Source organism: Suncus etruscus, chromosome 15 (assembly GCF_024139225.1).
Source record: "Suncus etruscus isolate mSunEtr1 chromosome 15, mSunEtr1.pri.cur, whole genome shotgun sequence".
Classification (NCBI taxonomy): domain Eukaryota; kingdom Metazoa; phylum Chordata; class Mammalia; order Eulipotyphla; family Soricidae; genus Suncus; species Suncus etruscus.
This window is the reverse complement of record NC_064862.1, coordinates 59,151,108-59,166,284: the sequence shown is the minus strand read 5'-3', so window position 1 is coordinate 59,166,284 and position 15,177 is coordinate 59,151,108. Positions and strand designations below refer to the sequence as shown.

Genomic DNA, 15,177 nt, shown 5'->3' with positions numbered 1-15,177 from the left:
GTAAAAAGTGCGGCCCGACGCCAAACTCGACGTCACTTCCAGGACAGCAATGGCGGCACCGGGGGCAGCGACGGCCGTTGCGGCGCCGGCCTCGGGGGTCGCGGGGGAGGGCGAGCCCGGGTCGGCGGAAAGTGCGGCTGCCGAGGGAACCGCCCAGTCCCCGGGCCGCGTCTCTCCGCTGACCCCGTCCCGCGGCGAGCCGGAAGTCACCGTGGAGATTGGGGAAACCTACCTCTGCCGACGTCCGGACAGCACCTGGCGTGAGGGCGGGGCCCGGAGGATGCTCAGGGGCGGGGCGGGGCCCGGAGGGGCGGGGCGGGGCGTGGGAATGGGGGCGTGGTTTGTTGAAGAACGCGGAAATCAGGCTGGGGGCTGGAGAGATCGCACGGAGGTTGTGCTTTTGCCTTGTATGCTTAAGGACGGTGGTTCGAATCCCGGCATCCCTTATGGTCCCCTGAGCCTTCCAGGAGTGATTTCCGAGCGTAAAGCCAGGAGGAACCAACCCATGAGTGCTGTCGGGTGTGACCCAAAAACAAAACAAAACAAAACAAAACAAAAAAAGAAATCAGGCAACCGCCTAATTCTGTGCTAGCTCCTTATCCCAGGATTCATTCATTTTCTTGTCATATTTATCCTGCTTCCTCTCGCCTCTACTATTCCCTCTGTCTTTCCTTATAAGCCCCAATTTTCTTGCAATGGCATTGATCATTGTAATATCTGGTTTCCAGCCAGTCTAGCAAAGACGATGGGGGCAGACCATATTATACCCTCTGAAAGCATACTGCCTGTGTCTCCTGTTTGGAATATTCTTTTTTCTTGCATTTCTCTTTGCTCCTCTGGCTAATTCTTACTCATTGGTGAAACATATCTCCTTTGATGCCATCCTTGACTCCCTTCAGGCAAAGTGAGTTGTTTCCTCCTGCAACATTTTCTTCATACCGCAGCCATGGTAATGTGGCATTTTATTGTAATTATCTGTATTGTCTCTTTGTCAGAATGGGAACTTCTGAATGACTTGTGACTCACTGCTATATACTCTGTATCCAGCAATGCCAGACATGCAGTGGTTATTTTATTTATTTGAGTGGGTTGCTAGTTGTGGGGCACTATAGATGTTTACTCAGTTTCTGAAATGGGCAATATTATTTGCCTATTTTACAAATGAAACAGGTTTAAAAGCCCAAATAAAAGTTATAAATACATTGGTCTACATCTGTAGCCAGTCCTCCTCATAATCTCTAAGACGAACAACCAGGTAGAGTAAAACTATAGAATCTGGGACTGGAGATATAGTACAGGGCTTGAGGCACTTGCCTTGCTGACTTGGGTTCAACTCCTGGCACATTTGGTCCCCTGAGTACTAGCAGGAAGGAGTAAACCCTGAGTAGTGTCACATTCTTCAAAACCAAAAGGCAGCGAAAACAGAAACCATGGAATCTGGATCAGAACTTAATCTCTATTAAGAATGAATATTGGGGCTGGAGAGATAGCATGGAGGTAGGGCGTTTACCTTACATCCAGAAGGACGGTGGTTCAAATCCCAGCATCCCATATGGTCCCCTGTGCATGCCAGGGGCGATTTCTGAGCATAGAGCCAGGAGTAACCCCTGAGCGCAGCCGGGTGTGACCCCCCCCCAAAAAAAAACCCCAAAGAATGAGCTATTGTTCTTTCAAATCAGTAGCCATGCTCTATTCTCAGCTTCCTCATCAATAAAATAAGAATAACCCAACTTGATCTACTTCATAGGAAGTGATTGTATGAAATGCAGATAAAGTGTATTTACAATATGGAAACTCATTGTGAAAGACGCCTCTTGTTCCAGCTTCATTTTCCTTCTTGATGGTTCTAGCCTTTTATTTATTTATGTATGTATTTTGTTCAGATTCTGCTGAAGTGATCCAGTCTCGAGTGAATGACCAGGAGGGCCGAGAGGAATTCTATGTGCACTACGTGGGCTGTGAGTCACTTGGGGTATCTTGGTCACGGTTGGGAAATGGGCTGAAAGGGTAGCACTCTTACAGCCCATCTTTACAGTTAACCGGCGGCTGGATGAATGGGTAGACAAGAACCGGCTGGCGCTGACAAAGACAGTGAAGGACGCGGTGCAGAAGAACTCAGAGAAGTACCTGAGTGAGCTGGCTGAGCAGCCTGAGCGCAAGATCACCCGGAACCAAAAGCGCAAACACGATGAGATCAACCATGTGCAGAAGGTCCGGGTCTCTTTTCTACACTTCCTGGTATCCTAGGAGGCTCAGCTGCCTCTGCCAACTCCCTTTTGCCAAATCTACAGCAGCTTCCTTTTTTTTTTTTTTAAGCTCTTCTACTGTATCAGGGGCTTTACCTGCCCTATCTCATGTTCAGGGGAGCAATGCAAGGCTCAGAGAGATCAAGGGCTAGGCTACAGTTTATTGTCAAGGAAAGCACAGCTGGACTGGAACAGAGGCCTTTTGCTTGATAGCCTCTCTGTCCCTGATTGGCTGAGACACATTCAATAAGTCCTAAAGGTGGGACGAGAACAAGTGTGTCACATTTGGGACTTATTTTCCCAACCACCAATGCTGAATATTGCACATGTGTAAGCTTATCAGATCCTCTAACAATTCACCACCACAGGGGTAATGATTTTTTTTTTTAGTGCATGAGGAAGCAAGTTCAGAGAGGTTAAGTAACATGCCTGAGGTCACATGTCTTATAAAAGGGTGGGCTGAATTAGAATAATAATGCCAAACATTTATTGGCTTGTGAGCCAAAGTATTTTAATATATGTGTCCACTAGTTTCTCAGCAATCCAGTGAGGTAAGTATTAATATCCTCACTTTTATAGGAGGAACAGAAGGGTTTATCAACAAGATTATCCTACAGGGAACAAGCCTTTAATCATGACTTTGACACATCATAGAAATCAGGCCATTTGTCCCAAATCCTGGACTCCTTTCACCACGCCTGACTGTCCCTGGGAACTTTTCTCCCATTCTGAGCCTCAATTTCTTTTGGGGACCACATTTAATGTTTCTCTGCATAAAAACCATGTGGTACCAGGGTTTAAAGCCAGAATTTCTTAATTTAATGTGCTAAAATGACCCTTTGAGTTTTTTTTTTTCCTGATCCAAGCTGTTTAAAGTTATAACTTTATTTTATTTTGGTTTTGGGTTATACTGATTGTGATCAGGGCCTACACCTGATCCAGAGCTCAGGGATCACGCATGATTGGGCTCAGAGAACTTTATGGAGTGCTGAGAATCAAACCTAGATTGGTTGACTACAAGACACATGGCTTACCCATTGTAATACTACTCTGGCCCTAACATCATTTTAACAGTGGAAGCAATGTCACAAAATAGAAAGTATCAGAGTATTTCACCGTACTAAAGGTAAGTAGTGTTTTAAGAAACTTTTATTTCCTTTGCAAATTCACACACAGATATATATACTGCACTCCCTGCTGTGGGTTTTTTTTTTTGGGGGGGTGGGGTTTGGGCCACACCCAGCGGTGCTCAGGGGTTACTCCTGGCTGTCTGCTCAGAAATAGCTCCTGGCAGGCACGGGGGGACCATATGGGACACCGGGATTCGAACCAACCACCTTTGGTCCTGGATCGGCTGCTTGCAAGGCAAAGCCGTTGTGCTATCTCTCCGCCTGCTGTGGGTTTTGATTAACAAACATTTTTTTTTTTTATTAATCTTTTTTTTTTTTTTTTTTTGTGGTTTTTGGGTCACACCCGGCAGTGCTCGGGTTATTCCTGGCTCCAGGCTCAGAAATTGCTCCTGGAGGCATGGGGGACCTTATGGGACGCTGGGATTTGAACTGATGACCTCCTGCATGAAAGGCAAATGCCTTACCTCCATGCTATCTCTCCAGCCCCTTGATTAACATTTTAAAGTGCCCTGAACTAGAAATAGAAAATCCTCCAAAAGTCTAATGCAGTGCTATTCTGTTGATGTTTCCATGGATTTGCTCCAGGACAGTAGCCACTATTGGCTAGAGAACATATTTAAAATTAATGAATGTATATATACTCCATGTGCCTACTGTACAGCACAAGTTTAAGATAACCTTAAATTTTCCTACCAGTTTTTCACTGGCCAATTAAGTTTCAAAGATGTACTTCTAAGCCAGCAACTAGGGTGACAGTAGCTAATGTGAATGGGTTATCTAGAGCCTGATTAATGTTCAACTCTAAATAAATCACAGCATTTAAGAAAAGTAGTGTTCTTGTAATTATTTAATGCATTTGCAAAGAGGATTGTGTTTTGTGTGTTGGGACTTACATTTCAAGAGATATATGAGAACGAAAATCTTGCTTGCTTTTTGTAAAGGTTAGTCTCAGAATTTCACAGATGGGGATCCACACCCAGATGTGCAGAATATCAATTCTAGAGCAGTATCTCTTTGTGCCATGTTTCCTCATTAGTACTGTATGGATAATGAATGCACTAATCTCATTGTGAAGACAAAATACTGCTGGAGTGCTTGTGGTGTGGAAAAATAGCCACTAGTAGACCCACACTCAAGTGCCTTTCCCCTGCCTGCCTCTGTCTTCTGTGAAGTTGAACCTTGTATGTTAGAGTGGCTGGAAGCATGCCAGAGAAGCAAGGGACTGTGAAAGGGGGTTTTAAGTAAGCCAGGGGCTCTTTTTTTTTTCTCAGCTCCAACCAAGCAAGACTGCTATTTCTTCATGTAGGCCTTACGGAGTTCCCACTCCATCTTGGGCTGTACTTGGTTCCTCCTAGGCAATGAGAGTCACGTGATCTTAGTCCCAGTTTTCTAAGGGACTAGGAAATAGCGAAGCTTTGCAAGAGGGGCAGGGAGAGGGTTTTATCAACCAGCATATTCTTGGCTTGGGAAGAAGAAAGGTGTTTCCAGTCAGGCTTACCAGAGGATGACAGGCTGTGAAGGGCTGTAAAGAGCACTGTAAAGACAAAAACTACATATGAGAACTACAAATTCCCACGTCATCCCCCTCCTATCTACTGGCTTATGCTCTGGAGAACCTGAGTGAGGAAAGAGACACAGTCAGGGGAAAGGAACTGTATGTGCAAAGGTACAGAGGCTGGGTAAGGGATGTGGTAGAATTAAAGTGGCTTGACTGAAGCTGAACCCTCAGGAGGACTGACCACTTATCTAGATCTAAGCAGCTATTTGGGGTGAGACAGGTTCCAGAAGAGGGACTAATCAGAGATGTGATTAGAGTTGATAGGACTTGGTGGTTAATTGAGTAACATTGAGATAGAGGGATCTTACATTACTAGTTTGGAGCATGACTGGAAGGTGGGCAGCCCAGGAGGGGCTGAAATTTAAGAGAGGAAAGGTTGAATTTCTTTCTAGACACCTAGAGACTGATAGGGTGAGAGAAACCCCTGGGAACAGTCTTGAGGGCAGACAGCAGCTCAGGCCGAATGCCCAGGGAAGAGGGCCAGAGCTACTGGGATGCCATCAGCAGTTCCTGCCTTGGGCATGGAAGAAACGCTCTATCACTTCACCTGTCTCACAACAGCTTTAGCACCCAGGGTACTGCTGAAGATCTGTCAAATCAAGCAGAGAACCAGGCCCCCTGATCCTAGCCCTGTTTGTCTGGCAAAAAAGGCCAAACCTGTGTGTTGGGGATTTATGGGGTATTAGGGTAGAAAGCAGAGACCCTTGTACTCGACAATTTCAGAACCAGGTAATAGCACAGGTGGGGCTTGCTATAATCCGGATGAGCATTAGAAGAAGGGGAACCAGGGCCTACAGATGCTGAGACAGCCTGACTGCGTCTTCACTCTGTGCTCTCCTTCCTGCACAGACCTATGCTGAGATGGACCCCACCACGGCGGCCTTGGAGAAGGAGCATGAGGCGGTGAGCAGGGGTGGGGTCTTGCCTGTGCTCCCTTGCTTCCGAATCCCCTGCTCCACTGAGCTTTCTCTACCCTCCTTTCCTACCTTGTCTCCCAGATCACCAAGGTGAAATATGTAGACAAAATCCATATTGGGAACTATGAGATCGATGCCTGGTACTTCTCCCCATTCCCTGAAGACTATGGGAAACAGCCCAAGCTCTGGCTCTGCGAGTACTGCCTCAAGTATATGAAGTTCGAGAAGAGCTACCGCTTCCACCTGGTGAGACTGAGGTATTGGGAAGGGTGTGGGGTAGGGAAGAGGGATTTGAGAGACCACTGCATGGGTTGGGAGATTTGGATTCCTCACTGGAGTTGGTCTTGGCTGACCTTGCTGTCCCAGAGCTCTTTCCTTCTGTGAATGGAGACAGTGACCTGCCCTGCCGTCCCTTGCCTTACACTGACAGCCCAGTGTTAAGCTTCTTGGTGCAGACGAGAAGTCAGCACAGGTTTGGTGCCTGGAACCGTGAGGCCAGGACAGAGGGGAAGGACTTGAAAAACTGAGACGCAGGGCTCTCATCTGAACAAGGGTGTCTCCCAAAAGGAGGAGTCTAGGCCGGTGCATTGTCCATTGTCATTGCACAGAGCAATGATAGAGCTGGCTGGCTGCTGGTGTGATTTCAGGAAAGTACCAGCCTCTCTGGGCTTCTGTTTCTTCACGTGAACTACGCTCTTCACAGATTTTGGTAGGATGACTTTGGAAAGATGGAGAAGCAAACTTGTTACAAGCCCCAATGATAAGGTCCCCTGTCAGAGAACAGAGGGTCTCCAGCCTGTGTCTCTCTTGCTAGGGCCAATGCCAGTGGCGGCAGCCTCCTGGGAAGGAGATCTATCGCAAGAACAACATCTCTGTGTATGAAGTGGATGGCAAAGACCATAAGGTGAGGCTCGAGGCTGACTTGTGTGCCTGGTCCTGGGTTTATTCCCTGGCACTGCAAGGGTTTGGACCCTACAACAGTCTTTTTTTTTTTTTTTTTTTTTTTTTTTAGTTCAAAGCACTGTAACTTGCAATGCTATTAATGATTGGGTAATAGTTCTCTATTTTGGGGGGAAGGGGTGGTGGGAGGGGACGGCCCATACCCTGCCATGCTCAGGGGTTACTCCTGGCTCTGCATTCAGGAATTATTCTTGGCGATGCTCGGGGGACCCTATGGGATGCCGGGGATCAACCTGGGTTGGCCGTGTGTGAGGTGAGAGCCCTACCTGCTGTTTTATCTCTCCAGCCCTGGGTAATAGTTGTTTTATTAAAACAAGTCACAAGATGGGTTTGTTGCCCTGCTGTGGGAGGTGCAGGGTCCTGGCATCTACTGGAAGGTCCTCACAGTTGCTCTGAGTGGTGGATGGAGTGGCTGGTTTGGTAACTTCTGGAACTCAGAGCCTTGAACGCCCTTTCTTTCAGCCTGTTCTTATCTAAAAGGAAACATCCTGCCTCGGGGATGCAACCTTTCCTCCCTGCTCCTGCTTCTGGGAGGCTGTGGGGCTTCCACTTCTTAGTGACATCAGGCTTCACAGTCACCAGGTCACGTCCTAGCTTGGACAAATTAACTTCATAGGATTTATTCCTCTTTCCTCCTCTCTGAACCAGGAGTCACAAGGGAATTTCCCTAGAGGGTTATTAGTGGAATCAGTGAGTTAGAGGTAGCAAGTGCTCAGCCTAGTGCTGGCATGTATTAAGCTTACTAAACATGGCCTGGGTTACCAGTGAACTGTCAGCCCACTGTTTGCTCTTTGGGGTGTGTGGAAGAGGTCTCCAGCAGATGGGATGCTCTTTCCAGCCCTCCCCCATGCCAGCGTGAAGGCCTTGGGAAGCACTTCCTCTTCTTGCCCTCAGCTTCTTAAGTAAAATTGCTCTAGCAAGTTTGAGCTTATACAGTTGGTGGGTCAAATGACAGTGGATATTAAAGGTTGATGCACCAGATTGTCCCCTTAATTTGTGCCATGAAGCCAACAACAGGGTCACATTGTCTATCCTGACCTGGGCTCGAGTGAGCTTCTGCACACGCAGCAGGGTAAGGGCCATGAGAACTGGCCAGCGGAGAGTTCATGTCAAATAGGCCGAATCTCTCACATGCCCACCTCCTGCTCTGCTTGTGCAGTTACACAAGACAGAGCTCTGGTTCCATTTTGAATTCTTCCCAGGGATTCTGGCAAGCCCCTTTGCTCCTCTTTGCCTCACTTTCCCATTGTTTAACACACACTTGTGTCTGTGAAACTTAAACTCCAGTGAGCTCTCAGAAAGGGGAGTGCAGGTTCTAGTATCCTGGTCTGTCCAGTTCTAATTACCACTGCTCTGCAGAAGAGCCCACTTCTTGCTTCTCACTGGCTTGGCAAGAGCCTCTTTGGGTGCCTCCAGAGGGGGGCTTGCTCCTGAGTCTGCTTTTTCTTCTACTCCCCTCAGATATATTGCCAGAACTTGTGTCTGCTGGCCAAGCTTTTCCTGGACCACAAGACCTTGTACTTCGATGTGGAGCCCTTTGTCTTTTACATCCTGACGGAGGTGGACAGGCAGGGAGCCCATATTGTTGGCTATTTCTCCAAGGTGCTGCATCAGGAAGCTGGGGTTGAGGAGTGGGCCCACCTACCTAGTCCCTCCTCCCTAGTACTGATCACTCCTCCTTGCAGGAGAAGGAGTCTCCAGATGGGAACAATGTGGCCTGTATCCTGACCCTTCCCCCCTACCAGCGCCGTGGCTATGGCAAGTTCCTCATTGCTTTCAGTGAGTGGCTTAGTGTCCCTGAGGAGTGGATGTGGTGGGTACCTGGGCAGACCTGGGCACTCAGGTCCTTTCTCCCTCTGCCAGGTTATGAGCTATCCAAGCTAGAGAGTACAGTGGGTTCCCCAGAGAAGCCACTGTCGGACTTGGGCAAGCTCAGCTACCGTAGCTACTGGTCATGGGTCCTGTTGGAGATTTTGCGAGACTTCCGGGGCACATTATCCATCAAGGACCTGAGGTGAGTATCTTGGTCCCCAATCTGGTCCAGAGCATCCTGCCCATCAGTGACTCTAGGCAGGGAGTCTTCTGCCTGGAACCCTCAAAGAGGGAAAGAGGGAAGGACTTCGCTAAGTGTAGCCATGATCCTGTCTCCAGGTCTACTCTTGCTATGCCAGTTAACCCTACAAGGGACTTTCTCCAGTGTCTACTCACTCCCTTTCCATGGTTATCACCGGCTGTGTGCCCAGTAAATCATTACTGGAAGTGCTCAGGGATTGAACCCAGGTCACCTGCAAACATCCCACCTGCTAGATGTTGTTTCTTTATATTTTGTTGTTTCTTGTGTTATTTCTTTATATTTTGGGGTCACAACCAGCAGAGCTCAGGGCTTACTCCTGGCTCTACACTTAGGGTTCAATCATGGTGGGGTTTGGAAGACCATTTTGCTGGGGATCAAATCAAGGTCAACTGTGTGCAAGACAAGTGCCCTACCTGCTGTATCATTGCTCCAAACTGCTCCCTTTCTGCAGCCAGATGACTAGCATCACCCAGAACGACATTATCAGCACCCTCCAGTCTCTCAACATGGTCAAGTACTGGAAAGGACAGCACGTGATATGTGTCACACCCAAGCTGGTAGAGGAACACCTCAAAAGTGCCCAGTATAAGAAACCACCCATAACAGGTGGGTGGGGGGCTGCCCCTGGGTGTGTGTGTGTTATGGTGGGGGGAGGTGGACGATAGTAGGAGCCTGGATCTTTTGGCTGTGCATGATCCCAAACCAGTCTGACCAGCTCCCACATTCAGACTCCTCATTCCTGGCCTTCCCTGCCCCCTCCCCACACTTAGTCTGCCCTTGTTCTCACTGGAGGTGAAACTTGGCTGGAGCCCAGAGCACAGTAGCTGTGGTAGCACATCAGGTGCAGGGCCCAGTTCCCTTTCATGCCTCTTCTCCCCACAGTGGACTCTGTCTGCCTCAAGTGGGCACCCCCCAAGCACAAGCAAGCCAAACTCTCCAAGAAGTGAGTCACTCGTGCCACTGCTGCTGTCCTGCCCACCCTGCCCCAGCCTGTAAATATGTACAGACCTGTTTCCGCACATTTTTAATAAAATTGGTTCTGTCAGGGACCTTGGAGGTGGGAAGGAGAGATTACGGGCTGCTGGTCTTCATTTCACACGACACAAACATCCATCTGTGCACAAAACTTTTTACTTCTTGCTTCTTGCTCCTACTTCCACCCAGAGCCAAACCAAGCCCAGTTCCGGTGGGGGCTCAGTCCTCCGGAGTCCGAAAATCAGGGTTCATGGTGTGTGGTGATGGTGATGGTGGGGGAATGGCTGCTGAAGGGCAAGATTAGGGCAAACTTTTTATCCCTGAAGACTTGCTGCTTAAACCCAGAAGACAGGAAGAGGACAAGGAATGGGGTTCCTCAAGCAAGTGTCCTTCAAGCAGCTGCCCGTCAAGTGGGAGTTGGGGCTAGTTTCCATTGCTAGGGCTCCTCAGGGCTCCATAGGAGCCCATTCAGTAGGCAATGGGGAGCAAGTGGAAGTGGTCAGAGATTCTGGCCATACCACAGGCAGTCAAGTCTATAGTCCACAGAACAAACCCAGAAGAGTGGGCCAGGACTGTGTCTTGGACTCCCTCTTGGGTTCTGGGAGGAAGGAGAAGCTCTGAGGTCCCAGGAATCCAAAGCATGGCCTAGTCCTCTCTTGGGAACAGTCTCAGCTTTTGATGAGATGTGTTGCTGCAGAGGGCCTCAATGCTGGTGCCCCGGAAGGTTGAGGCCCAGGGTCAGACCTAGTGGTAGCAGAAGGATGGGCCCCCACCAGGCCTGGGCTGGGACAGAATTGAAGGCTGGAGAGTTCTTACAGAGGTGGTCATCAGGCTGGAAGTCGTCCTGTATTTTAGACAGCACTCTAGGCTGGAGCTCCGCCACATGGTGGTGAATCCAGGAGGCATAGCTGGAGGTCAGAGTGTATACACCTGGCCGGTTGGGGGCTCCACAGGCATCACCCCAGCTCACAATGCCTGCGAGGTACCAGAGGCCTCCCATAGGACAGGAGAGTGGGCCCCCAGAATCACCCTGAGAGAAAAACCAGTAACTGTCAAACCCAGGAGTCATTCCAGGCCCCACACCCCCATGCCAGCCCCCTTGCCATCCTCTCCCAAGACAGTCTCACTGTTTCCCCTGCCCCCTGCATTTACCTGGCAGGCATCTTTGCCCCCCTGCACATAGCCGGCACACATCATGTCCTGCTGGATAAAATGGGGCTCCTCGGGCTTGGCTCTGATGTTGTAGAGGCAGTTGCATGTTCTACGACTAATGAGTGGAACCTCAAGTTGCTGTAGTGTCCTGGGGGCACTAAGGCTCACTGTGGGGGGAAAAAAGATACTTTATTCAGGCCCTCTACTCTGACTTAGGGCTCCCTTTGTGCCTCCAGACACCAGTGCCTGCCTACCTGAGGGGGCCACATGGCCCCATCCAGTGACAGTACAGCGGAGGCCGTTGGGGAAGGAGGCATTAGCTGCAGGAAGGCAGACAGGCCGGATGTATCGGGTGAAAGTGACCCGCCTGGCCAGTTTGACGAGTGCAATGTCGCCTTGGGAGCCCTCATCTCGGTAGCTGGGGTGGGAGATGATCTGGGCCACCTGGAGGACCTGGTATGTTGCTGGGGTGAGGGCATCCAGCTGGTGGGCCCCCAGTTTGATCTCATAGTCTTCCTTCCTATGTTCTCTGCAGGTAGAGGGGCAAAGTTAAAACCCCACCAGCTCTGGTCCCATGACTCCACTGTACTATGGCAATCATTCTTAGATATTTTTTTCTTTATTGGGGAGGGGGCTTTTGGGCTACACCAAGCATCAAACAGCAGTCAGGGGTTACTCCTGGCTCTGCACTCAAATTGCTCTTGGGGGCCCGAGAGATAGCATGGAGGTAGCGCATTTGCCTTGCATGCAGAAGGACGTGGTTCAAATCCTGGCATCCCATATGGTCCCCTGAGCCTGCCAGGAGCGATTTCTGAGCGTAGAACCAGGAGAGACCCCTGAATGCTTCCAGGTGTGACCCCCCAAACCACGAACAAAAAATTGCTCCTGGCAGGCTCAGGGGACCATAGGGGTGCTGGGAATCGAACCCGGATCAGTCTGGGTTGGCAGCATGTAAGGCAAGTACCTTATGCTATGCTATGCTATCACAACCCTGAGATTTTTGTTTTTTAAAATAGAAAGAGCCAAGAGAGCCCCACGAGTGCTCAGGGTAGAGGATTGACTCTAGCAGCACTAATGAAAGCCTGTGCTACTGGGCTGTACTGCACTGTGCTGCTACACTGAAGGAGCCTCCAGCATGTAAAATAGGTGCTTCAACCTATACCTTTGTACTTTCTCCTGCCCCTTCCTTTTTTTTTTTTTTTTTTTTTTTTTTTTTTTTTTTTGGTTTTTGGGTCACACCCGGCAGCGCTCAGGGGCTACTCCTGGCTCTACGCTCAGAAATCGCTCAGGGGACCATATGGGATGCCGGGATTCGAACCACCGTCCTGCATGCAAGGACCCATGCAATGCCCATACCTCCGTGCTATCTCTCCGGCCCCCTGCTCATTTTTTTTTAACATCTATTGGTGCTCAGGTGCTACTGGCACAGTGCTTGGGAGGGGGGGTCACTCCTAGAAATGCTCAGGGGACCATGTGCTGGTTGGGATTGAAGCCAGCCCTCCCACATACAGAACACACGCATGGCCACACACATGGTTCTTTGAGCCATCTTCCAGGCACTGACCTTCACTCTTTTTTTTGTTTTGTTTTGTTTTGTTTTGTTTTTTTTTTTTGGTCACACCCGGCAGCACTCAGGAGTTACTCCTGGCTCTATGCTCAGAAATCGCTCCTGGCAGGCTCGCTCGGGGGACCATGTGGGATGCCGCGATTTAAACCACTGTCCTTCTGCGTCTAAAGCAAATGCTTTACCGCTGTGCTATCTCTCGGGCCCCAAGGCCTTCACTCTTGACAGTGCTTTCAGACTTCACTCACATGACAAGACCCAGTCTGAGTCCTTGTACTTTGGCCGTTGAACCTTGGAACCCTGACTTTCCCACCCAGCGTCTCGCTGAGCTAGTACCTTGGGAAGCAATGAGCAGCTGACAGCACCCACTGGTCAGACACGAGAGAGCCACCGCACACATGGATGCCATCGTAGATAACGCTGACCTGCCAGGGCCACTGACCGGCGGCCGCACTGCTGCCACCAGTAATGCGGGCCTGGGGAACGACACCACAGGCAGCTGCCGAGGGAAAGGGGAAGCATTAGGCCCTAGGAAGCCCCACAGCAGGTCCTGAGCCCCGCCACTCATCAAAGGGGGATCTGGTCAGGGAAGTCCTCTGTTGCCCGCTCCTCACCAATGTGGCTGCCCTCTCAGGCCTTCCTGCTCCCCTTTTCCACAGAGAAGATATTTACACACCACGAACGTGGTCAGGTCACACCCTGATTAAATTCCTTCCCTAACTCCACACTAACCCACCTGCCCTCCACCTCCCCTAGAACTTCCTGTCACAATCTTCAGGCTGCTTGTTTGCCTGAGATTTACTAATCCAGCCTAGTCTGCCTATAATTCCTTTCCTTATCTTTGTTCTGCTGTCCAAACTTCGGTTTTCCTGGAGAGCCTGTCTTGAGCATACTCTGACCCTGCTCTCTCAGCACTGCCCAGTCCTGTGCTTCTTCCCACCCACCAGCCCGGTTGTTCTGTGTGGGTCAAGGCTGCAGCAGACCCCACATGCCTAGCACCTAGCACTGGAGCGGCCCTGCAGATGGAGCCGGGATGGGTGTTGGCGGAAGGGGTTGAAGGAACCCCCTTCCCCCCAGTGTGAGTGGGAGCTCCCCCACCCCGTCCCCGCCCTTCACAGCTCCTGCTCAGTCCTCCCAGGCACAGTCACTATTGTGGTGGCCTTGGGGCAAGCATGGCCTGAGGGGCTTTTGCTTTTGGCCTCTAGAGGTCTCAGCCCCAGGAGACAATCAGCTTCATTTTGGGGGTGAGGGACCTGGACAGAACCAACAGGGGCAGCCCATGCTCAGCCAGGTCACCCAGCACAGTGGGTGGGTAAGTTCCTTGGCACAAAGCCCCTCCCTCCCCCGCTTTGTTTCCCTCCAAACCACCCAACTTTGACGTCAGACCCAGATTTAATCCCAGCTGGGCCACTATTGGGCCATGTGCCCTTCCTCTGCAGGTTAGTTTTTTTTCTTCTACCACCCCCACAGAATAATTTGGGGGACTTAAATAGAAATGGGGTGCTGGACACAGCCCTGCAGAGCGGCCAGGATTGCTTAAACAGCCTTCCCCCTTTCCACCATTTCCCTGGCAACTCACCTTCAGCCCCATCAGCTCCTGGAAGGAAAGAGAAAGGAAGGAGTAAGCCAGGGGGATTCTTAGCACCTGCCCCTTCTCTGGAGGGCGTCCCCACCATGGGGGCCAAAACAGAGCCAGGGAGAGGCTCAAGCCCAAATCCAGGATTCTGGGCCCAGGATAAGGGAAGCCATAGGAGAGGGTTTTGGGGGGCTGTACCGCACCTTCCCCTCCCCCACCTAGCTTCCTGCCGGCACCTCCCCACTCACCCGTCCAGAGCAAGACCGATCCCAACAGAAGCACAAGGACCACCGTTTCCAGTCGCTCAGCTCTCAGCCCCGCACTCTGGGCCATGGCCCAGGACGGGGGCACCAGACGGAAGGCGTTGGACTGGGTGTGAAGGCAAGATCGAGATGTCAGGCCCAAAGGGCAGCCCCTGGGACTCGATGCTGTGAAGGCGGAGCTGATGAGAGGCTGGCTTTGGCTCTCAGGGGGCGGCGAGCAAAGGGGAGACGCTGGGGGCTCCAAGGCCGGCCGCTGTCGTCTCCGGCGCTGCTCGGACTGCCGAGACCTTCGAGAAGGTGATTTACCTGCCCGCCCCTTCCAGGCTCCGCCCAGGCCGGCAGGCACCCGCTGCTTCCCCGCACCGCACCCTGTGGTCCTGGCTTCCGAGCGGCCGAGCAGGGCCAAAGAGGGGTGCCAGGCCAGGAAGAGAGTAGGGCGCAGGGCTGGGACCCGCGAGAGGCCGACTGCGCGGAGCGTGACCCAACTGCCTTTGCCCTGGGTCTGTCTTAAGGTTTCCCACCCTGTTATGTCCCCAAGCCTTTTCCCCTGGGGCCACCCTGGCTTCTCTTTCCGTGGCTCCTGGAGTTCAGTACCTGAACCCCGACACCCCAGTAGAACCTGCAACCTCGCCTGCGTGTGAAGAGTGACGAGCGGGTCTGGCAGTGCCGATCATCTCTCAAGTATGTACCAAGTGCCTCCGAAGACGTTCCTGGCTGGGGACAAAACAGCACCGTCCCCGCGGTCTTGAGTCATGACCGTGA

The 15,177-nt window shown here is 51.0% G+C and overlaps 2 protein-coding genes and 1 long non-coding RNA gene across 3 annotated transcripts; 2 read left to right on the top strand and 1 right to left on the bottom strand.

Annotated features, from left to right (window-relative positions):
• Positions 1-9,954, top strand: KAT8 (lysine acetyltransferase 8). Its single transcript, XM_049789172.1, has 11 exons — positions 1-260; positions 1,884-1,958; positions 2,036-2,211; positions 5,784-5,837; positions 5,933-6,097; positions 6,666-6,755; positions 8,273-8,413; positions 8,497-8,590; positions 8,675-8,825; positions 9,337-9,491; positions 9,768-9,954. Exons 1-11 carry the CDS (start codon positions 50-52, stop codon positions 9,830-9,832), a joined length of 1,377 nt encoding a protein of 458 aa, XP_049645129.1. The 5' UTR covers positions 1-49; the 3' UTR covers positions 9,833-9,954.
• LOC126031008 (uncharacterized) lies at positions 2,225-3,265 on the top strand. The gene is made up of 2 exons (XR_007503217.1): positions 2,225-2,404; positions 2,442-3,265. It is a non-coding gene; the product is annotated as an uncharacterized LOC126031008 (long non-coding RNA).
• Positions 9,955-10,043: 89 nt separating the features above from the next.
• PRSS8 (serine protease 8) lies at positions 10,044-14,665 on the bottom strand. Its single transcript, XM_049789275.1, has 6 exons — positions 14,401-14,665; positions 14,156-14,173; positions 12,913-13,075; positions 11,267-11,541; positions 11,013-11,179; positions 10,044-10,890 (listed from the first exon to the last, which is right to left on the bottom strand). Exons 1-6 carry the CDS (start codon positions 14,483-14,485, stop codon positions 10,564-10,566), a joined length of 1,035 nt encoding a protein of 344 aa, XP_049645232.1. The 5' UTR covers positions 14,486-14,665; the 3' UTR covers positions 10,044-10,563.
• Positions 14,666-15,177: the final 512 nt, after the last annotated feature.